General features: G+C 36.7%; 1 protein-coding gene across 1 annotated transcript in view; it reads right to left on the reverse strand.

The window, feature by feature from the left end:
* PDZD8 (PDZ domain containing 8) overlaps window positions 1–26,051 on the reverse strand; it is a 64,720-nt gene that overhangs the window by 4,633 nt on the left and 34,036 nt on the right. The window contains exon 4 of the mRNA XM_009511889.2: window positions 2,408–2,570. Coding sequence (XP_009510184.2) covers window positions 2,408–2,570 — 163 coding nt within the window. The remainder of the gene's footprint in view (window positions 1–2,407; window positions 2,571–26,051) is intronic.

Raw genomic sequence — 26,051 nt, forward strand, 5'->3', positions numbered from 1 at the left:
CAATCCAAATGGCCAAAAATAGTTGACAAACATGCTTAGATCTTTAACAGTGGTAATAATACTGTTGGTCACTAACAGAGGAAGTCAATTATGACAGAAGAGTTTAACTGAAATATAACAGATGGATCCTTTCCATTCTATGTATACCAACATATATAATTTCAGGAGTTAGAAAAAGACTAACATAGATACTCCAGTTTTAGGTTTGTTATTAGTGCTGTAATCTTACAGAGTAATGTTGATTTTGTATGCTAACATTTTTAACCTTGGTCTTACTGTAAGCTTGGACTTTTCAGCGGCAGGCGTTTAACAAAGGATTCAAAAGAGATGGGTACCTTTAAATATAGTTATAATTAAAACAGGAGCAGGCTAACAAAGAAAATAGTTCCAATATATTAACGAAATATAGGCGTGATGCTACATTCTCAGTGTGGCTGAACAGCAAACTGAATTATCTTACTCATCAGAAATTTCAGAGCCATTTGACAGTATCTCCAGCCTATGGTAAGATTCAAGAAGTTACATGCAATCTAAAACAGCTTAATGAACACACATTCCAAATACATTTCTGCAGGGGATGACGTAAAAATGACTTTTGCCTTGTTCATCGATTGCCTGTTTGAAGCAACTCAACCTTTTTAAATGACTGGAGCAATGCAATGGGGATTTAGGTAGTACCTAATCACAACAACTCACTGTAGTGGTTAAGCCCTGGTCTGTAAAACTTCTCAGGTAAAAACTTAATTCTACCTGGGTAAAAAGTAAAAACCTTTTGGTTTTTTTTTTACTCAGGTAAGAAAGAATTAATGTGACTGTGCTAGCAGGGACTTTAAGTAGTTCATGTCAAATGTATAAAGTAATCACTTCACAGTATTTTACCACACTAAGTCTTCTATAGTATCTTAATGACTTAGCAAAACCAGATATAAAATACTTTACCTCTTATTTATACAGTTAATGTTTGGAGAAGAAAATTGATGCCATGAAAAGCCGAAATCAGCTGTGTGTGCTGTCACATGGAAGCATATCTGGTATACTATATATATAGCTCAAAATCATGCAGTTCTTTCTGCATTTCTTTCTTGACCAATGACATGGAGATAATCTCCAAATTCACAACATAACGCTACAGAATTTTTTACCATTTTTCACCTAGAATGATTTCAGTTTACATTCTGTTTTGTGATTGGTACCTACACTTATTTCTAAAACATTATTAACATGCAGTGGTATTCCCACTCCTTTTTAGTCTTTAGAAATCCCTGGACAGTACACAAACGCCAACAACTTCAAACTAAGCTACTTATGATTCCTACTCCATAATGTTTTACTTAGTCCCACAACATCCAGTAGAAGACATTGCATTATTACTTAATGATCATAAACGGGTTCTTATCTGCTCCTTCCACTAAGTTGATTAGCCACTATTCTTGTTAATGGTTTATTTGTCCTTTTGTCCACTGCTATATTCTGCAGGTCCCCTCCAATTCTCAAGTTTAAAGCAGTAAGATTTCCAGTGTCAGTTTCTGATTATGGTTTTTGATTATGATCTAGTTCTCTATGGGTGACAGGGTCCATATAAACCAGAAGTATTCAAGCTACATCTGGAGAAGGTCTAATTTAAAATTGCAGAATATAAACTAGTATCAATTTACTTCATAACGCCCAGGGATTTCAACAGAACCTTTATTAATAAAAAAAAACCCACAACACACAAAAAAGCCCCACAAACCAAAAAACAAACCACAGTGCCCTCCCCCACAAAAGTCAAGGGTAACTTTTTGCCTCAACACAGCACTAATCTGCCAGTTACAGCTCGGCCAAAGTCTTCAAATATGAGAACTTCAGAGTAGATTTCTAAATAACGCTTAGGGTTCTACATGTCAGAGCTGACAAAAATTGATACTAGAAGTACAAAAATAGTATCAAATACTCAGCAGATCTTCCGGGCTCATTCTGACATTTCAGACAATTACTCCGTTAGTCAAAAATATGTTTATACTACTTGTTCCACACTATTTAGTACTTTTAGGTTCAAAGTTGAGTATGCAGGCCTAGGATGTAAAACGTTATGGTTCTCTCTGTAAACTAAGCACATTTTATACTGTCACTGGAAGAAACTAAGTAGAGAACGTCACTGCATCGCTATTAGAGCAGTTAAAATATACTTACATTCAAATGTTTATTTAACTATTTTTGGCTTTTACCTAGCAAAGAGTAAATAAATCTGTAAGAAAACTAATCAAGTGAATGATAAGCTTAAGTGGCCATAAATACATAAATGGTAGTTTCTATTGTGAGTGCCAGGCATAACTGTAATTGCTGAGAGAGGAAGTCTAGTTGAACTGTATGCAGACATGTCCTCCTAGTTTGCAGGACTTATTTTGAAAGCTGACATATTACTCACTGCCAATTGCTAGAAGTCTGTCTCCCCTCTGTAGATCAGCAGCTGCAGCAGGTGAGTTTGGAGTCACAGTTTCAATGACAACATGCCCTGCATCATCTTCCTTGGACTGCACAAGGCGGAGCGTGAGCCCAACACTTTGGAGATTCCCTTTCACTAGTTCTGCCTAGATAGAAAGAAGTTAAGAGGATGTCAATTAAGTTGACCGGTTACTAATGATTAAATAAAATCATACAACTGATATTATTTTTAAAATTACATTAGGACATCCATTGACTTCACTACACAGATTATCACATAACAGATTAACTGTCTGCCAATCCAGTTTACACCTTTGGAGAAACATGGAATCAAATGTCACCAGTTCTGAGGAGCCAAATATGCCAAAACTAGAAAGCAGTGCAAGGAATGGCTCATATATATATACACACACACACTCTCATATATATATATGAGTATGTGTACACATTTGTTCAATAGTTTATATACAGTTAATAACAATACTGAGCTAATCTACGCAAATACAAATCAGCAGGAAAGGAAATCATCTTCACAAACAGCCCAAGTCCTAACAAAGCTACAGCTAAATACAAGCTCATCATCCAGTTTATTGGGAAGAAGTTTTATTAAAAGGAGCACTGTACCATTAATCTAGGTATCATTTTGAATATACCATATTTGTGTTATAAAGCCTGTTACTACAAGTAGTAGCAGTCTATACAAAAAGGTGTTTGGAGTGAGAAAACTGTTACATATGTACACATTGCTAAAGCATATTTAGAACACATCGAAACTAACAACACCTGAAGAAGTTTCTTCAAACACTCAAACCACTTTCCTCATATTTATCTTGCAAGACAAATACAAGATTAAAAATAACTCAATATTCTCAAATAACTTATTCTTAGAAGAAATTACTCAGGTGCAGTCTCTGTGGTAGAGTTTCTTCCCACACTTATGCACTATCTCTTATAATTTGGAAGTCCCTATTGAAGTAGATCTTTAGGCAGTGGTCAATTGTTTGCACACCTCAGTGTCCAAGATCTTTGGCAACTTTTTTCTTAATAAAGTCTGTCCTCAATGAATTTAAAAATATAAAATTTTTTTCCTAAAGCACCTTCCTTCTGGACTGTTTCAAATGACTGTCTGCTATCATTCCAAAAAAGTACATTCTGTCTATTTGAAAGAGGAACTCATAGTCTGTTTCAGCTCCAAGGACAGAAATTTAATTTGCTTTTGATTCCCAAGAACTGAGAGACAGACATTGTTTGTAGAAAACCTCCATAGGAAATTTTCTATTTGGTTTCAGTTTACTGAGTTTAGGTAGACAGTCTGCTCCTTCCATCCTTCTGCATTTACTTTGTTGCTATTCAATTGTCGATATTTGAACTGTCTGGAGTTGATCCTCCTCTTCTGAGGATGCATTTGTTTGCTTAGTTTTGTGCAATGGCTTTCCACAGATGAAATGGATTACTTCAGTACGTGACTCTCCCCTTGGCTGCACGGCTTTCACTCCTTTCCTATAATCTTAATAACACCACATCTTGGGTTTTTGTTAATTGTTGCTCAGTTCTTTATAGAAATAAAAATGCTACACCACTTAACACTTTGCTTAAGAACAGCATCGAGCTCAAAGAAGCAGACTTGCATTAACTTTCTAAGCTTTATCTCTAATTGTCTTTAAGTGACTGTGGGAAATGCAGAAAACATTTCCTCTCAAACTTTGTTAATGTCTGTCGTGAATACCCAGTGATGTATGCAAGAATAACAATACCAAATATAAGCTTAATTGCAGTTCCAAGATTCAAGGTGCTTCTATAATGCAAACAAGTAAATAGTTGCCTACAGAAACAACTGTGGTAGGATTTTTAGGGTTGGGGGTGTTCTGTTGTGGTTTTTTGTTTGTTTTAATTAAGGCCATTCCCATTTACACCAAAGAAACTGATATATAATTTTTAAAAATTAAATTAACTTTTAAGTGTTAAGAAACAAAGAAAGAATATTAGAAGTAATTGTGGAAGTGAAACTTTTTTAAGAAAATAATTTCTTTTGCTTTAGTCCTTTGTTTATATTTATACAGCTTTAGGTCTTTAAGTTAGCAGTTGATAAATGTTGCACATACTGTATGGAAACAACACTAAATTACTACATTTCAATTTCAAATTAAAACTTTTTTTTTTAATTTCAAACAACACTATGACTATTAACTGCCAAAACCCACAAATGACATGATTTTGCTGTGGCAGTGTACAAGCCTGCAACAAAAACTCCTTCCAGAAAATCACTCCCCTATGCTATGTAGCTCTGCATATTATCAAACAAGACCACCATTATTGCTGAGATTTGCCACAGAGTCTAAGTACTCAATTCGCAATTGTTCTTTGATGGTTCCTTTGAAAGCCTTGCTCTGAATGATTGAAGTTGGAAACAGATTTCCAAACCCTTGTGTTTGAATAGGTAACGAAACTATCATAATGAAGATCAGAAAGTAAACTCCCACTTAAGGAATGCTGACAAACATTAATATTACTAAGGACTAGTTTTTGTTAGTCCACTGAAGTATAAAGCTTTTTAGTGAGAATTTCAGGAAAGAAATGGATGCTTAGAATGGTGGAGGAAAAAAGAAAAAACCAAAACCGGGTGATTTGCCTCTTAACACTAAGTTATTCCGGCCATTTAATTACAGTCCTTTAGTGATACATCTACTTTGATGATACATAGTTTCTTCTGAAATCTTACATTAGTTCTGGATCTTAATGCCTGGAACCAGAGTTAATTAACAAGACAGATATTTTAAAGTCATGGCTCATTCAAGACAGCCTGTTAGTTTTGCATCACTGCAGAAATGTTACTGTAAGTTTGCTTGCAACATGAGAACTCTTGTGCAAACAGTGTTTGAGCAGACTAGAAAAATATCCAACTACTGAAGGAAGCTGGCCATCCTAACACTTTACAGGAGTTACCTCATGCAAATCTGTTTTATTTTACAGTTGGATATTTTCTCATCCATTTAGAGTGGCACAAAGAAGTGATAAGATTTCTAAAGACACGTTCTTTGGAAAGCAACAAGCCTTATTTGAAAGAGAACATCAGAAGGAAAACAAGAGCTGGTCCTGCAACATCTAGCCTTCTGAAGAAAGGCAGCAATGACCTCTAACCACTGTTAGTACTTGCAATTACAACAAACTGCGTGATGAGCAGATATGGGGAAAGGGCATCATTAGATAGTAAAAAGGAAAAAAAAAGTTACTAAAAGCTTTCTTACTGTTTGTCAGTACAGACCCTCATCCTCTGGAGCTTCCTCTGAATCCAAGGACTGCTTTGAGCAGATCTCAATAGTGGATGACTAACAATGAAAATATTCTCTAGTGTAAATGACTAGAAACCTCTGAGGTGATTCCTAGCATTTCACCCTTCCGTCCTCCCCCAGGGCGAGACCATATAAAAGAAACAAGGGACAGCTGCGACGAAAGACACTTAGGTGTCTCCGAACATTTGGCTCCCATGCAGGGACACCGACCACAGATTACAGCCCGTATGACTCACTCATGGCGAGGAGACTTCCAATATTCTAGCAGTATCTGATGGAAAGCTGTTTTTGGAAGGAGAGTGCCTTTGAACGTAACAAGCAAAGTTAATCTCAACTTTTTTATTAACTTTGGCACAGTCACAAGCTTTCTCAGAAAGTAAACTGGTTTTATTTATCAACCCAAACCAGATGAATAGTTTCCTTCATTTTTCTTTCTGGTAACTCCAAGTTTCATGAAATGATAATACAACCAGTATCTCATGCTAGCTGTTTCGGGCTCTCAAACTCCTCTCACCCCAACAAGTACACTCACAAAAGAGGCACCTTTGTTTATGCCTTTCTGCCTCTCCCTTAAATTAAAACTTGATAATAAACATGAAGAGGCCAAGATCTACCGGGATGTGAAATATCATAAAGACAAAAATCAGCTAAATGACAAACAGGTTCAAAGAAAATAGCTCGTAATGAAAGGACATTTATCATCAAGGAAGCTTGATACAAGTGAGAAAAATTAACAGCTGTGACTAGCTAGTTGGTTAAAATTTCCCTTTCACCTATACCCTATTAAAGCAAGTTTATTTTAATTTGATCTAATTAATAGCTCTGTTTTACTAGTTCCTGCAAACCTTAGTGGTTATTAAATAAGGAGCAAGACGAAGCAGATAATACTACTTGCTTGTCAGTGACAGGCATACCTTCAGAGTAATGTATTTTGAAAGACTTAAACTGTGTCATAGAACTTAGAAAATGTACCTTTTTCAAAAAAGATAAGCAACCCCCAGACTATTTATGAAATACTGTTGAGATTAAGATGGAACAGAACAGGAATGACTATCTTGGGGAAAAAATGAAAATAAGTAATTTCCTTAGTGTTTTTTTATTCAGGAAAATAAAAGCAAGAAGAGGACACAAGATGTCCATTCACTTTAAAATTAATAAAACATTTTGATGTGGGGCTGTGAATGCCTGACTTTTACAAGATAAAGTCTATAAACATTGATTTCACAGTTCAGGCTTTAGTTCATTTATATGCATCAGTGTATGAGCCACTGCAGAGCGTAACTGTACTACTACTTTCAGTTCAATATTGAAAGTATGCTCTGGAAATACAATGCAGCAGAAAAATATGTTGTGTCTCATAGCCTCTTCCTTACCTCAGCCTTGTTATTCTGAAAGCGTAGCAGATGTTGGATGTCAGAGGGAAAAGGAAAAAAAAAAAATATCAATTTTTCCAACCTTTGACATACTGATACTGAACTCCACAGCTACACAGTGATCATTCAGAAGTTTATACTTGCTAATACCATTTAAATGGCAAAATATTTACGTGTCAATACAGGATACAGTTTTAATCTTCAAATGCTTCATTAAATTATCAGTCAAAGAATTGCAAATGCAAAGGGATGATAAATAAGCATCCCACTTAAAGGCAACAGACAAATGTGATGCCATTTCATTTACTATTTGCTTCCAAACCTGTACCTTCAAAGTTAGGATATTTTTGAATAGAGATGTAAGAATGTCACCAGTAATACTGTAGTCTCATAACTACAGTGGGAGTTACCTTTAGATATAGCACTGCCATTCAGGATTTCTAAGACAAGACATAATAATGTCCATCAATAAATTTTGAGATTACAACACCTGGAAAAGTATGTATGATAACCTCTTACTAGCAGTGTAACATCATTCAGCTAAATTTGAAAAACTACTAGATGCATACAAAAATGAAAAGTCACAAAATTAAGCCACAGCATGACAATTAGAGCATAAGACTTTTGCTTTTAAACCAAATTACTTGTTTTCAGAAACTAAAAAGGAAGGTTTTTTTTTAAAGCTTAACTTTACTCTAATATTCCATATTTGCTTAATTATTTGTAAACATTAACATAATAAAGCTTTATCAGAATTCAGTAAGCATGTAACATTCTTCTGAATACATGCTAAGAAAAGCACATACAAGAAACCTTATTTCATGGACTTTATGACATCAACTAAATAGTAATATTTTTACAAATATTTCTTACTCCCTACCAGCAGTATATAACACACTATGTATCACACACTGACACCATGTCAGTGTTGTACTGTAGATAAAAACCTTAATTTTTTCCAGGCCATCAGAGATGGTACAGTGGATCTGAGGTGTTCTTGCAAGGTATGGTCTAATGTTTTTGGGGAAAAAAAAGGGATAATGTCTATGAATATGCCTATAAAGTATTACATTCTCCTAGACAACCGTACATGCTGAGAATAGAGGAAGGAATATTTCATGTAAAAAAACCCCAACATTCCTACAAAACTAGGAAGCAGTTCCTTCTATTCTGAAGAGTTATATATGTATTATTAGGAAAAGGTTTTTGGCATATATCTTTAAAATACAGACCTTAACATTATTGCTTTTTTCAACCCTATTATTGAATTCAGTCATTATATGACCTGCACAGATTGCTGGAGTATTTATACAGGCTAGAGGAGACAGTGAAGGGATACAGGTATCACCGATCTCATGATACGCTCCTTATCAACACCAAACTCAGGGAGAAAAAGGAAGGTTTTTTTAATGTTCTGAGAGAATTTCCATCTATGCTTCAGGGAAGGAGCAGATGTTTTTCTTCTCTTTGTGACACAGCCCCGAAGACCGAAACTACTGGGCCAGAGTAGCAGAAACCTTTTCCAACCTATTCTCCAGCCCTCCTGTCCACGTGGCAGGATAACCCGATATGTCCTGGGGAAACTGTCACAAAAACAACCTTGCATAGGAAGTCTCTGATGTAGACATTGACTAAAGAATCCGTTATAAAAAACACTTTAATTTCCCAGGCATAGAGAAAACCCCCAACAACAGAAAGAGGAGAAAGTTTTCTGAGCATTTGAGAGCTAGCCTTGTTCTTGGTATGCTTCAACAGTTCAGTAGCCAATATAGTATCTACTGATTAGCAATTCTAAACTGTTCACTATTATGTCCTATATGTACGTAGGCGCACAGAACTGCACAGAAATCCATTAAAAATTCAGTTCATAAATGTGTCAGGCTGGGATTCCCAAGCAACTCCCTGATTAGTATGCATTCAAATTTACTGCAAAACCAGATGCAGACCCAAAAAGGCAAACACAGGAACTGGCTACCTAAAACTGGACATGTACCTCCATCTCCTTAATCTTTATATTTCCTTTAGCAGGTTCAGACATGCAAAAACATGCTGACAGAAGGTTGTTTTTTTAAATCATAAGCTACATTAGTATTTATAGAATAACTAGACTATACGATGTAGCAAACAAAAAGAAAGGAAATAACCTGTGTAATTAACACTACATAGAAAACTGACTCTTGTATATTTATTTTCCTCTCCACTAGAAATAGGCATTAACTGCAAACCTCTTAAGAAAAAGGTTGAAGGTAATCTAATGCAAAGATTATATACTGAAAACATCAATATATATCAGCTAGAAGCAATACTGTATTCTAAGAAACCAAAATATACTAGGAAACACATTTACAGACTTGGAAATTTAGTTCACTGATTTGCAGATTAATTTTTTCAAATTGTTCATGAAAGTTTCCTAAGATTGCCTGAATAAAATCGAGTTATTGTTTCCATAACTGAAGCTAAATCTTAAAGTCTAAAATTTATACAGATTTTGGAACAGTGACAATACTTCTACGACAGTAATTAGCATATTCTTTCTTGCTATGTGGTGCTTCCTCCATACCAAAGAAACATATGCCTTTAATATCTGACTTGGTTGGAAATGTTGATGTATTTTTCCCCTATTTCCAAGTTTACATTGATTCAGTTAATTTCAAACATGTTAATTCCCCCTCCCCCCATTTTTAATATCTTGCCAAAACATATTAGACAAATAGGTTCAATTAACATGTATTTGTTCTAGATATACTAAAATGGGGGGTGAGGGGGGTGTTTGTTTTTTCAAAACAATTTATAAATATATTTATAAACATTTTAAAATATATGTATGAATAAAACTTCCCATAAGAAACTAAAAGGAAAATATCTGCTGCTTACGAAAAAAATTAATTTGTCGAACAGCAATCCTGAAGAACCAAATTCTTGTTCTTGCACAATTCATTTCACAGCACACAACTGAGCAACTGCCAAAAGATACTCTTCTGCCCATTTTGCTTGGAAGAAGTTCCATAAAACCATTAAACACTTGAAATGCAGAACCAAAATTATTTTGGAAAAAGCTAATAACTACAGAATGTGCTTTCACCGTAAGTAGATACCACCAATAAAAATAAAACTTCACGGCAAACAAGACCGAGTTGCAGTGAACAAAGAAATATAAAAGTTTTATCAGAAATCTGTCCCCACAGGGATATTATGGAATTTATTTAGGTGCATAACCACATTTTCTTAATCTGTCCTATACTGCTTCGCTTGACAGTTAAACCATCCCTTGCCTCTACCGGATGTTCACCATCATTTTTGCAGTGGTTTCTGGATCAGGCTGATCTTTCAAATTTCAGACAATTTTAACTACTTGCTTTTTGCTTTACCTGGTGTTCTGCTTTCCTCTATTGCAGCTCTTATTCTGCTCTGAAAACCCATGACTCTAGAGGGGTGTTTCTGTACTCACATAGCTGTTCTCAGCAGCCGTTCATTTGCCTTATCTGTCATCTGCTAAGAAGTCAACCTTTTATATTGATCACCTTTCAGACCAAACTCTGAATTAAGCATTCTATCTTGAAAGCAGTCTTCATCAGTAAAATAAAGGAATCGGCCAACACTCAAAATCATCTTGAGAATGATTATCCACACAGTTTTTCTAGTATAAATATTTGCAGTATCAGAAAAATGTTCTTCAGCTTGTTTAGTTTTATTCAATATTGTCAGTTTTGCAATTACTGCATTTTCATAGACATATCTGCATTCTATATCATATCAGCTGAAAACGCTTGCAGATTGGAGTATACATAACCAACTGTGACACCAATTGCTAACTGGCAAATCAGGTATGGATGGCACTACTGACCATTCATACTGCACGTAGCTTTATGGGACGGACTACACCTTTGTGCCCTTTCCAGTGTCACTGAAAGGATACTAAAGTAATTAGCTTGTGGACTCTTCATGTTTCCTTGAAAGGAATTTTATAAAATACCCAGTTCTAACACAATGGATTGACTGAGGTGTTCATCCACCATCACGAGTGTCTCTGCAAGTTTAGTGTGACTGCCACAACTTCTCAAAGGGAGCTCCAACCGCCGATTAAAGCAGAGGAATTACGTAACCATTTCAAAAGGTGCCGTTTAAGTTCAACTACTAGAAAATGAAGCATTCAGAGAGAAGTTAAGACACACTGGAGTCCTACTAGCATCGGACCTTTAAGACCTTTTTCAAGTTGTGAAAAACTGCTCCAGAAAGAGAGTTGGGTTGGTTTGTTTGTTTTTTTTTTTTAAATTGTGGTTATTGTTCTCCCACTCAGCAGACGATGCACATGACCTACACACCACTTTCCCATTTCTTCTCCCCTTCACAAAGAGCAATAAAAAACAAAACCAACCCAAAATGCCCCCAAATATACACATGAAACACCTTTGCCTTCAAAAGACTTGTTACACTTACCGGCATCTGGAAATGGCCAGTAAGTAATCAGTTCTTATGCTCTCCTGTGACTAAAACACAGAAATGTATACACTGACTTAAAACCTGTTAGTCTGTAGTCTGATGTCAAAGTAGTCAGCACAAGATGAACTTGCCCATCCTGAGTTTGATGCTGAGACAGGACTAAACCTTAGTACAGATAAGTTGGTACTGCTGAGTTATTTCAGGTGTATCAGTATTATAGTGCTGTACTGCAGTGTGGACATACCTTCAGTTGCTTTGCGAGTGTCTAAGGTGGGTTTTTTAATTATTATTCTCCACTGTTTTTAATCTCCTCTTGCCCATTTCAAGCATCTTTAAGCATAACATAGAATTTTCTCCAGGCTATACTGGAAACAGTTTTTAAGGGACAGAATTTCCCATGAATGGGTACATCACATTTTAGTCATCCCAATTAATAAAATAAAAAAAAATTGTGGCACATACTTTCTATTTAAGCAATCAAATTATTATTAATTAAAAACTCTGTGCATGTGTTCCAGAAAGGGAAATCAGGCTTATAAAGCAATGGACTCACTACCTCTGCTTTCTTAGCAAGGTCTGGAATAGTCACCAGCTTTGCTTCTTATGGAATATTAGGAACAGCAGATTTTCAATGACAATAAAACAGTAAAAAAAAATAGAAGTGGGTTGTGAGACCTTTTGCTGTTAATTTTTCCAGCTACATGAATTGTGGTCTGTGCATGGGGAGACACAATTATCTCAGATGAAGGCTGCAGTTTTCATGTTTGGGTTTTTTTGTTTGGTTGGGTTTTTTTTTTCTTTTAGGGAAAAGCATATTTATGCATAAATTTCTTGATTTTTTTTAATAGTCTTATACAGCAAGCTAGTGAGCCTCATTATTTTCTGTTCTACATGATATCTTACAAAAACAAAACAAAAAAGTTATCAAATATGATGGTAATTTCATTCTGAAGTGAATTACATATTGGACCAAATGAATTACTACTTCAAATATTATTTAAGGCCACAATACTGCAAATGGTACGCACATGTCTATCTTCACCATCACACGCTATTTGTCTGAAATAAGTGTGACAATTAATGGTAGCAAAGTCAACATCTGCATGTCTGCCTGATGAGCACTAAAAACATTTGACATCAGCAAAATCCAGAACAGGGTAGTTACTGAACAAAATAAGCAGCTACATCTTATTTTCCTCAGTACTTCTAGCACTGCAAGTACTCTTGGACTACGCTACTACTAAAAAAAGTGTACCTTCCAATTGTGAGGTGAAATAGGTTATGTAACATGCAAAAAGTAAGCTGTTCAGCAATTTTACATGAGTTGCTGAGGCATTCTTACTAAACAGCAATTACAGGAGTTAACGGAGGAGTTAAAGCCAAACAAGGCAGCAGAAAACCTGTATTTAACTTCAAAGTGTCAGAAGCAGGTAAAATGCAGAAATCCAGTTTTATGTGGAGCTCTTCTTTGGAGAGCAATGTTGTACAAACACCAATATAGCTCTTCTTTAAGTGCTCTTACTCACTGACATCCTTTTAGTCTTTATTAAAACCAGTTGTGATTATTTCCTTCAGCCCTGAACAAATTGAAAAGATTGAATCCCCTCCCCCCCAATCTTATATCACTATTTACATCTCTGATAAAAAGGCTTCCTCCAACATTGCTTAAGCATGACTCGGTCATCATACATTTTGTAAAACACTCAGGTAGCAAATACTGAAATAAGGTTACTTAAACTGGTTATTAAAAAGAACAGAGAAAGTGCATTAATAATACCCTGTATGACACCAAAACAATAAAAGGTTTAAATAAAAAGTTTACTTAATGGTTTTCTTTGTATAAATTTGTTATGAATCACTGCAATGCAAATTACAGATAAAGGAGATTAATGAGAGCATAGTTTATGCACTGTGAATATGCACACATAAGGGAGGTCAACCCAGGGTTTTGTTCATCTCTGAGATGGAAGCAAATAAAACAAAAAGATTCAAGTGTATACATTATAAGCAAACCTAAAACAGCTAGTAATTACTTGTATTTATATTGGAAGTATGCAACTAATAGTGATGAACCAGTTAGTATTAATCCTCATGTAATAAATTAAAAATTAATTAGGCTATTAGTTAGAAGTTCTTTATAAAGGAAATACTACTCATGGTGAAGAGTTTTCATCTCCACACAGAGAAACTGCTTGACAGTTCTGACTATTGCACCCAGCATCATTAACCACCTGATTACTGACATGGATATTGCCATCAAAACTGAAAATATGAGAAGTTATTACCCACTATAGTTATAGTAACATGCACCACAGATACCAGTTTCCATGGAAATAAATTATAAAATACTACTTTCTAATGGGCTTAAAAGTCACATTTTGAAGGCTTAAAAGTTATTTTCTGAAGGAAGAGTGTTGATGGAAAGAATAAGTGCATTACTTATAGGCTGGTTTTATTCTGGAGCAAAGTGTTTCCTTTAAACCAACAGCAATGCTAATTGCAGAGGTACATCTGGAGTACAGGGCATCTTCTGAAATGAACAGGAGCTTTATAAATTCTCCCTGCCTGGGAATCTTCAGCAAAACAGTGGGATTTGAGACAGGAGCAGTCACTGCTCTGAGGAAGAGCTCAGCGCTGCCAGAGGCAGTGGCAGGGCCATGAGCACCAGCAGTGCTGGGGAGGCCAAAACAGCAGGCACAGCACTTCTTCCCCGCTCTCCCCCAGCCCTGCAGCCTGCTGACCCCTTACACTACCCTCGACTAACAGGATTATCAGATTAAGCTTTGTACCAGGGTGGAGGAAATCAAGCAGTGTCATTTGACTTAAGGATGTGATATATTTAAACAGTTTCTTTCACAAAAGTGAGCAAAAAATATGTAAAAGACTATACTCTTACAAACAAACCATTACCATTTTCGGTAATACAAATTACACTCTTATCAAGAACGTTGTTTAAGCAACAGGGAGCTCACAAGTACCTAGAACCAATGTAATTATACAATTTGAAATACCATAAGAGCTTATTTCTGCACCGCCTGAGCATACTATCTTCTTGACAACTGTTAATATTTCTCATTAACATTAATGGCTAGATGGCTATTAAAGAAAAGCACAAGCCTGAATAACATCCTGCAAGACTTGATCATTTTTCAGAGTCCTACATTCCCACAGAAATAGCTAAACCCAAAGGAACTAAAGCAGATGTAGTAAAATGATTTGTCATTACAACGGCTCTTCAGAGATTAAATAGAAGATCTATCTGTATCAAAATTAAGTTCCTGTTACGTATAATCCCGCAACCCCACCCTTTGCGTGGTAAAACCAGATCAGTTTTCTTCTGAAATTCTACATTGCCAAGCCCAAAGATAGGGATTTGTATCTAGCTTATTCTGAATAATTACTGTAAGAAGGCCAAGTTTCTGTATATCATAATCTTTCTCTGCATAGAAAGGCAGCCAAACCATACTTTGTTTTTAATTAAGTTCTGGACAAAACACCACAGTATAAACATACAACTATATAACCAGTCAAGATTTCCACAACCATACATGTATTTCTAGCAATTTTGCTGAACACATCACGTCAAATCAATTTGCTTATGGTTATAGGGCACAAGTCACTGCCAGGCAGAGAAACAGCAGCTCAGCGTCACATCTAATTAGTAGCTCCAAGACAACAGCACACCTAGAAGCCAGATTTTCATACGGTTACCATTCATCACTTATAAAAATTGCCACAACTATTAAACTGAAAAAGATCTTTACACCAGAGTCAAATACTGATGATTCACTTTGCAAAAGAAATCAATACCTAGCTGCATTTGCTTTGCACTTGAAAAATACTTCCCCCCCACAAACACACATAAAGATCACTTCCAATATATCCAAAGAATGATTTAGAAACTGGACATTAGCTGTAAATTGGAATCAACACACTATCAACTTTGCAATCTAGGGTCTATAAATGCTTCATGAAGATCTGAAGGTCTGAATTTTTCATAGAATCATAGAACGGTTTGGCTTGGAAAGGACCTTTATGTTGCAGCTTTCTCTCCATGTAAGCAATGTGATCATACCATTAGCTAACAAAAAGTCGGATTTTTTTTCCCCTATAGTTAGATATCTGAGTGACAAGAAAACCAAATTGGCATAGCTACTTAGGGTGCTGAATATCCTCCATTTCTAGGCTATGAAAAAGCTTTATTATAACGGATGTCCAAAAACCAAACCAAACAAAAACCACTTAGCTATGCCACAAAGATTTCTGTTAAACATTTGAGACTGGGATTGTGCATTATCGCAAGGCTTAGTCACAATTCTGGCAGAAATCCCTCCATTATTTCTGGAGGTAGCAGAACTACGAGCTCTCCAGAAACCTATTTTAGACCCCAAACCACTAACGCTGAAGCATGTAAAAGTGCTAAAAGAAAAACACTCTTCCAGAGACAGCTTACTAGGAATCAGAGAAACAAGTAAGTTACAAAAGGAACAGGATACTACCCCAGAAAAGTAAAAGTTGATTAATTTTGACTTTTTTTTTTTTTGAAGTATTTTGCAGCTTAGGGAAGTAATATATACCAATTCATTTCCCTATCATAAGACAAGTGAAAGAATGAATAGGAAATTATGTCAAGCCTAAAAACTTCTTTTACTTCAGCACTTGCTATAACTTCATATACTCTGGTTTTATGCTCTTACTTTTAAATTAGCAACAGATCTCATTGATAGCTAGTGAAATATAGAAGAAAAACACCCAGCAGATTTCATAACACAACGTCTTTCTGTTTTCCTTTCCCAGCTTCTCTGCCATCAGAAACAGGGCTTGCTTGGGACCCGGACCAATTACCTTAACCAAAGAATTTACAACTTGCCCCTCATTTAATTAAAAAAAACCAAACCCAACAACAAGTTAGTCAATACAGTAGAATGTCTGAGAAATAAATACATTTTTTAAAAATCATATGAACAAGGTGTGTGGGTGAGAAGACATGCATGACAGAGGCTGTTCTTAAGTAGATCTTGTTTACTCTTGAGGTGGTAAATATTTATCTTTCTACAGGGATGGAATCTGCATTGGTTCTGAAACCATGAGTTATTTGCTTATTTGATTTCTTGACTTAGGTATGAATAATTCAGTTTACTTAACTTGAATGAGCTTTATCAAACCAAAAACAACTGAAAACTGCATCCAAGATGTTGATGAAAACATTGTGTGATATAATTTGAATACTTGACATCAGGCCATGGCATTATACTTTCTTGACCATCACTGTAAAGCTGTTGGAGCATCCCCAAAAAAGTCACTTTTCATAAATGGCACATTCAATACTAAGAATTCGAAGTCTGAGGTTTCTCTTTTAAATTGACACTTTTTAAAATATTTAATTTGAAAACCTACAGGTTTAAAAGATTAGAGCTCTACAGAAAAACCATATGTAAAAAAGTAGAAAAGATTAAATATCTTATCAAACCTTCAGGATACAAAATTACAAATTTAATCATTAACTTGCTCCCAATTTGTTATACAGTCATTTAACTCCCATCATAGCTCATGAGAACAAAAGATGTGTTAACTAAAAAACCCCACACATTATACAGGTATAGAGAGACTCTTAGGGACATAAAAAGGGAGACATATCTAATCCTTACAATAGATAAGAGCCCCAGCCAACAGTCACATTACACCCAGTATTCAAGATAAATGGCAGCAGTACTCAGAGAATGAAACTAAAGATATGGGGGAGTGATAGACAAGTGATAGACAGATACTCAAAAAAGCACGTCTGCATGTATGATGCACTCATTCAAGTTTTACGTATCAGCCATACTCTCTCAGTTACTAGCTGCCTGCTCATTCAGCCTTCTCAACTGCTATTCTTTCTTTAATAAATGATATGTAGGAGTATATGATACCTATAGACAGATAAAAGGATGACTATACACTTGAAGTTCCTGATCTATTTGCAGAAATCTCTCTTCAGTAAAGGTAGGTTAACCATTGCTTTCCTATTCTGGGTTTATTCTGTTGCCTCAATAGGAATTCCACTTTTTAAAAAATATAAAATTAATCTATTCTACTGAGAAAAGAATTTATAATCCCACACTTCTCATTTAACAATACATAACACTTGAAGCTTACCTAGTCACCTGTAGGACAGCTAGATGCCAGCCACCAGGAAGCACTTTTCAAGAAAAAAAAAATCTAGCTTTCAAAAGTGTGAAGAATAATAATTCCTTTCAGAAGTTGGTAAAGTTACTCCTCAATAAAACACAAAGATAAAAAAAAAAGAGTGCCAAGTTTCAATGTCAAAGATTTATTTTCTGATATAGACAGAAAAGCAGTAAGAGGAAGGAATTTGCTTGCACCTCTCCTGTTCTACTACTGCTTTGCTGAAAAGGAGACCCAGGATACAACCAGTCAAGATCCACACAGCATCTTTCCCTAAACTGTTCTTCCAGCCACAGCAACATTCCTTGCTTCTCTTCTGCTGTAGCTTTAAAATATTTATTTCAGCATCTGAAGAGTTATACAGTGGGTTGGGGGTTTGGCAATGTCAAAATAATCTCTTTGCTCCACTGAATTAGTTTTTTGAACATGCAAGAAGAGTATATTCTGTCCAGGACCCATTTCCAATGCCTTTATAGGTTTCTACTTCCAGCTGTCAAAACAAATCTAGAAACGAAACTAATCTCTGTAAAAGAAAATTGTGTGTTCTTAGCTACAATCAGATTCTTTACTTTCTGGTAAATCTCATTTACTTTCATTCTAATTATTAGATATGTGAGAATATTGCTTTAATGACCTTTCATAAAATTATTTCCTCCTAGCAGCTCTTTTTAAAGCTCAGGAATTAATTACAATTCTTGGTTACCTCAATCATATCTAACCAAGACTGTGGTTCCTAATGCACTTCTACACATCAGTTGGCAGGAATCTGAATGCCTTTGCTTACAACAGCAGCCAAAAGTTTGTTCCTAGTTATTACAAACATATTTTTAGAATATACGTTATTTCAGATTCTATTCCAACAGCTAAAGCTTCAAGAACTGTAGTGGAAATAGAAATCTTTATCAAACCTGGCAAAAAAAAAAAAACCAAACAAACAACAAACAAAACCCAAAGAGAATTCTTTGCTCAAATATAGTTTGCAAGGAGTAAAAATCCACCACAGAGGTTCCCATGCTTTGGCTAAACACCCATTGTAGCCAGACTGCAAAAGTTTGATAAACAGAACAAAAATATTACATATTTACTACTTTCTCTCTCCAGCAGGACTGAAAGCTCAGGCATAGCCTTGATGCAATTTTGTTACAGTTTTTTTCGGCTAAAACTACCTCCTGCCTGGACTGCCTGTAACACAAAGAAAAGTTACTCCATCTGAAGCCACCCCTATAGAAATAGTCCTAGACCGGTATTTAGACTAAATCACTTTTTAGGAATTATTTTAACTAGTCAAAATGAGTTCAGATAGCTCTGGTGTCTCCCCCTCCCCCCCACCATGTAACAGTATAATCTATCACATACTATTTAGTGAGGAAGAAAATAAAATTTGAAGATAGACTTTTTTAACAACTAGCACTGCCTGACTGCCAAGGCCCCTCTGAACAGGGTCCTGAGCAGTCTGAGCCTGCTGAGCCCTGACTTGGGTGGAGCTGGGACCAGATTACTTCCAGAGGTCTCTTCCATTCTAAATTACTCTGACTCCAGTCTAATAACCAAAGAGATACCTTGTCCAGATATCATTTAGATCTTATTTGGAATTAGATATATATGTGTGTGTGTATGTAAAGAAATGCTTGAAATCGAGCCAGTTTTTCTGCTGAAGCCAGCTGTTTAGTGTTTCTGATAGAAACTCCCAGGAAATGTGGTTGTACTATAACCTATAGATAACATACATTAATCAGGCACTTTAAAGATTCCACACTAGCCAAATATTTACAGCTACTCTACTCCCATGGACTTACTACTTCTATGACTTTGTTGGTAGTATTGTTCTTGTCTTACATCCTCTGCTCTCTGTTTATGCAGCTGAATTGATGCAGTTATTCATCATCACACCTGGTCTCCTGCACCAAGCTAGTAGTCATTATTTGCTCTCCCTTACTACTGTGCCTGCTTTTTCCTTTAATAATTAACAAATATTACATCTCTAAATGCCGCTTAGAGAACTGGTTTGGTTAAGTAATACACTTCCTAGCACCTAGGGTATTTTCCTTACTGGAAGCTTTCAAGGAGGTTCCAGCTAGCTGAACTCTTTTACCCCCAAGCACCTTACTCTTCCTTGCTGACATGGCTGTGTAACTAGCAAGGCTCTCACCACAGCCTTCCTAAGCTCCCATGTTGAACATGGAATGCAGTGTTACACATCTTACTCCACTTAAGTGGGGAGCCTTCTTCAGGTCAAAACAGCATCCCTGTGATTCAGGCACATTCGTGTTAGTCTTGAAACAACAAAACCAACCCTACCAATCAACAAACTCACCCCTACCCCTCCCTCACTTCTCCGTACTTCAGCAGGACAGCACAACTAAGAAAACTCCAAGAGCACTCTCAAAACTCTCATCTCATCAATACTCAGCACTGGACTTCAGCCCTCCAAAGTAAAGCAACAGTTCAAAGACATAACAAATGACTACCAATGCAAATGCAGCTGCTCTGTTTTAGGTATCACAAGAAGTCAAGCTACCTAGACAGAATAATATATTCGCCTGCACACCATCACTACCTGTTTCTTTTCCGTTTTGAGCTATTTTATGGGATTCAAGTCATATATATTGGATCCATCCTGTCTTGCCCACAGTTCCCCCCTTCCAAATACTTATCATACAGGCAGCTAAAGCCCCCAAACTTTTTTCTCCTATGCTGAGCTGTGAAATGCTCTTTCCACATCTCTAGCCCTTTACATAAAATGACTTCTGCATCAGCCTCACTGCATAATCTAAATCCATCAACAAGCAACCTACCCCCCTGCCACCCCACAGGAGGTGAAGTTTAACCCAGGCTTCAATGGCCCCTTGGTTACTTCTTTACTATGCCTCCCATGAACAGAAAAAAATAAAAGCTTGATGACCTTTTACAGATGGATTTCTGTGCCACATGCAAGGCAGTGATGAAACAAATTCTGTAGGTTTTTTTAGCTCATTCAAGAGACAAAAGAGGAAGGAGTAGCAAACCAGCCAACACCAAAGATGGAATTTGTGATGTAACAGTTGCTCAAAGAACATGACTACATTTGCTTTTCAGTTCAGATCAGGCATGTGCTCTTGAGGCAGAACTTCCCATGGTCTCCACCTGCTGTGCTTTGATTTGCATTACCAAGAGCTACTGGAACAAAGTGCATTCCCTCCAGAGGAAGTCACACCCGACAATGTGCTCCTACCACTAACCCATGGCCAGTCCAGGAGGACAGACCAGAAGCAGACCCCAGTAAAACCTCTACAACATGTATGGTGTGGAAGTTGTATCCTCAGTCCCCAGGCTGTACCACCTGCTATTGTAGGGGCAGCCTAAGCAGCCTGCTGTCAATAGAGTTTGAGAGATGCGCATCCATTTTCCAAATTGTCTTTCATTCATTTATATTTACATATGTCCACAGAGGACAACTTTATCTACCGTCGATACATAGGTCTTAGATTCAAAAACTATGAGTAAAAGCATGTTATACATGAGTACGTACAACATCCATCAACAGCTTTGTCACACAGCGTTTTTCATATCCTCTAAGAGCACGCTATACAGCTCAAATCGATTTTGATTCTACCTTTTGCAGAAACGCCATGTGACTGAACAGCAACTTACAATTTCAGCAAGTTACTTGTCACAGACTTAACTAGTTCACTAAAATCATAAAGACTATGTGTATTTTTGTCTCTATTACAAATGTGCATGTATATAAATATATATATGGAGCACTGTGTGCAGTTCTGGGCCACCCAGTTTAAGAAGCAAAGGGAACTGCTGGAGCAAGTCTAGCAGAGAGTTACCAAGATGATGGAACATCTCTCTCATGAGGAAAGGCTGAGAGACCTGGCTTTGTTCAGCCTGGAGAAGACTGAGGGGGGATCTTATCAAATGCTTATTAATATCTGATGGGCAGGTGTCAAGAGGATGGGACCAGGCTCTTTCCAGTGGTTCCCAAGGACAGGACAAGGGTCAATGGGCACAAGTTGGAACACAGGAAGTTCCAGCTAAACATGAGAAAAAGCTTTCATGTGTGGGTACCAGAGCAGCGGCACTGGCTGCCCAGAGAGGCTGTGGAGTCCCTTTTCTGGAGACATTCACACCCCGCCTGGACACATTCCTGTGCCCCCTGCTCTGGGTGTGCCTGCTCAAGCAGGGGGTTGGATGAGATGATCTCCAGAGGTCCCTTCCAACCCCCACCGTTCTGTGATTCTGTGATCTGAGACCAGTGAAAATCACTGGATTGAAAATGGGAGAGATTACAGTGGTGATGGACCACGTGTTTATGTGTTATGAAGTTATGAACACTGTAATCCTACCCTCACTTCACATGTAGTTCATTGTTACGTGAAGTGGCTGCATTTGTAGTGTACAAGCTGCTGTACAGTCTATTCTTACTATCTTCCCACAGGTGTGTGAACCTAGAAACAGATCTCTGCAATTGCTCTGATAAACATCTTCATATTTCTTGACTCTTGTGTATCATTGGAGCTGTAAGCACTGGTGAACTTCAGATAAGCCCAATTTCTGAGGGGTTATTTACTGTATTTCCAAGTACCCACATTTTTAAAAATGAATGATCAATTTGTTAGCCATAAGAATTCTATTTAAATTTAACTGAAGAACTACTGATTTGTTTTTTTATATATATACACAAATCTATACATATTAAGTGCATGTACTTACATATATGCACAACATATATACACACACTATGTATATTTGTTTAGATGTGAAAAACTTCATGGCTGTTTTTACGATTAAAAACCCTTTCTGCATATCTGGCCTCAGATTTCTACGGCTTGTTTTGTTTTCTTCTATCAACTAGGGAAAATATATAGCTTCTATTAACATCAAATGGATCTAAGGGTGTGCAGACATGATACTTGTTCCAAGCTAAGCACCTAAAAATGGAAACAGATGACATCAGTAAAGATCTGAAGATACTGACTTTTGGTTAAAATATTTGTAAAGACATTCATGGTTCAAAGATTCTATTTATCTTGCCAAAACTGTAATGGAGGCAGCCTTTTAACAGACTGCATTAAGGGAAATGCTCCATTTTCTAACGATGATTCACTACCGATTATTTCCAACATGGAGGTGTCCTTTGCAGAATGTCAGTCTGCTATGTCTAACCTTAATGCACTGGAATGACCTTTTAGTCATTTCATTTACATGACGGGTATTGGCAATTCCATTTTTGATCCTCAAGGCTTTTCCAGGGCAATGGCTGTGCTGCCCACTCGTATTACTTTCTCGTTTCTATTTGCCATCATTAGAGAGCATTTGGAGAACATGCACTGCACTTGCATTGCAAAATTTTTGCTTATATGTTTTTTAATTACTGAAAGTATTTTTTAAAACATCTGGTCACCCTTAAGTAAAAGCAAGTGGAATCACTTATCCTGCACTAATAATTATCACAACACACACTTCTGCCCACAAAGCAAGATTTCACTCCTGTTCTGCAGACATAGGATAGCCACAGTAACTAGTGAAAAATTATACTGACAACATACAAGTATTCCAAACACCATTCACATTCACTGTTGCCTCCAGATGTTGAGCTCCACCCTGACAGACCTATAAGTGTCTCTTGTAACACTAAGAGACAAACATCTAATTTCGGCTTCAGCTTGTGATTGAAGAGGGAAAAAGGAAGAAAAAAATGAACAGTCGTTTTGAGATAATGTTCAGTTAAATAATTACAGCATTCTAGGAGGGTAAGACATGACACATGTAACAACACTACATTGAGTCCAAGAATCTGAATTATTTAACTCATTTGACTTCATAAAAATAACAACATTATGTGGGATTGTACTCAGAATATGGAATTCTTCCCACAAAATGAAAGGCTTTCTTTGCAGTCACTCAGGTTTTATATGCCTGTATTTTGACACTTGCACCACTAGATATCAACTATTTGTGGTGCATGGAAAACTAATTTCCTTCCCATTGAAGGACATCAAATATCTACTTTAAAGAATGAGTTTACTAGTTAAGTCATCAATAATAACCATCATCATACTATATATTATTAAGGATCCTTTAAAAAAGATCTTCATTCCAAATGTCTCCTGATATTTAGCCTAATGGTGCTTTTTGTTTAAGCTAACATAATTTCTCTATTTACACCAGCTAAATTAGCAATGAGAATCAGATTCAAGTACCTGACATTTCCCTACTAACCTGAAGGTTTATATACAAGCCATTTTGTGAAAAGCTAAACTAAGGAATCCAATCCCATTTGCCCCTTCACGCACTCTATGAGAAGACAAGCCATGGCTCACACCAAACTACATATGTGCGGAGGACCTACCAGCTTCCCACACCACCTCAGTACCACAAATCTGCCAATATTTGCCTCAGAGATGTTATTTTCATATCTTTCCATCTCTAGCTCTTTGTTTTCAGGAAAATTTTTATTCTGTGAGATTTATACCCCTCTTCCCAGTGTAACTGAATTTGTACCTAGTAATATTTTAGATAGTTAACCAAAGTTGCTTTCAAACAGATAGACAGGCAGAGCAACTGTATAAATCAAGTGGAACTGGAAGAAAAATATATTACTTTCATCCACTTCTCACTAAATTGCAAGGGACTGGCATGCTTATTTAATTAAATTTAACATTCAAGAAGGGTTGAATACCATCTCTTCTAAAAACCCATCAAAACAGAAGGGTAACTGATGAAATCCAGACAGGAGCACCTAATGATGGCCCTACACACCTGTTAGAAGCCTGAATCATATGAAGAACCAGAAGAGAGACTCAAAATTCTGATTATTAAAAAAAAATCAAGGTAAACAGCCGCAGTTATGCAACTGTAAGTGTAAATCACACTTGTTAGTGAACAACATGTTGCAGGCCAAAGCAGATGTGTAAAAAGAATACAATCTTACACCACATGCCCACAAGTGAGACCCCCTTGCTGACCAGGAGCTCAGGACACATGGAACAGACGCCCTACATATATCAGCTGACAAGTAAAATACCTGCTTGTCCAAACTATGATAGGCCCCACCTTTCACAGTGCATTCCTTTTGGCTGCCCATGCTGCTCTTGACCCTCTTCACGATCCCTAAAGACTTGCAGAGTAACAGGGTACTTTTCCCCATTGACATACAGCGTGCATTCCAAGTAGGGAATTAGGGAAAAGAAAACATGGAAACATGAATGCCACAAAATCCAATCAGCTCTCTGTGTCCATTAACTAAAAGCAAGCAGTTGTTCTGGATACTTAGATGCGTCTATGGGCATTAAAGGTTAGCAACTACAATAGCCAAGCAAACTTCTGTTACAGAAGTGACAAATGACCTACCAACAAAATTACATTTTCAGTTACACAGCAACTTCTAATAACCAACTGTTCGGGACCCCTTCATTTCATACATCCCTCTAAAGCCTATTCCTAGTGCTGAAGAACCTGCTCGCCTGGTGACAAACACCAGGTAGTAATCACGAATCCATCTACCTCTCTCCTGTCTCCATCTGCTCCCTGTACTACAGTTTGCGTCACCTAAAACATCTCAGTTTCAGATGGCACAGTTTGGCAGCCAAACATATGCCATTATGTCTTACTGTTATTCTTTCATTGTACCAAAATTAGTTGCTAAAGAGCTGGTATTACTCCTAGTCTAGTTATGCCTTTTTCAGACTATAAAATGAGAAGTAGAAACTTTACAGGAGGCCAGCATGTAACAGGTTTACTTTATGTCAATAAAAGGTCTGCCAAATTTAGCCATCATTTTTAGGGATTTAGCAGGAGTTAAAGACTCTGTCAGGTCTCCAAACTCAACCTGCCAATTTGGGTAACAACAACAAAAGATCAAAACACAGAAAGCCACAAAACAATAACAAATGTACAACATAACGAATTTGGACCAAAGCCTACTAAAATTAAGGTAATTCCTCCTGGACATTCATTTGCACACAGACTCTCCCAGCTCCTTCTCTAGCACAGCTCACAGCAGCAATAAACAGCATAGAGAATAAAGGTAGATAAAACCCAGTAGCAGCATTTGACATGCTCCAGAAGAGCACAGGAAGGTGTCACACAACCCATAAAGAGTAAGGCCAAAATTAAATGCAAAATCTAACAGCAGGCTCTTTATAAACTTCTAGTAATAAGCTACTCGATAGCTTTAATTGTTCAAACTTTGAAAACTGTGAACAAAGCAACTAAGTAAAGTGGTATTCAGAAGAGGAGTCTTCTCAGTAGTTATTACTGCCCTTTAAAGTCTATAAACAGGTAAATTGTTTATACTTGGAACCAAGGGTGATAACAGATTCTGAAGGCACTAACAGGTCAGAAGTAAAACATTAGCTGTTCTGTGATA

Source organism: Phalacrocorax carbo, chromosome 12 (genome assembly GCF_963921805.1).
Source record: "Phalacrocorax carbo chromosome 12, bPhaCar2.1, whole genome shotgun sequence".
Lineage (NCBI taxonomy): Eukaryota > Metazoa > Chordata > Aves > Suliformes > Phalacrocoracidae > Phalacrocorax > Phalacrocorax carbo.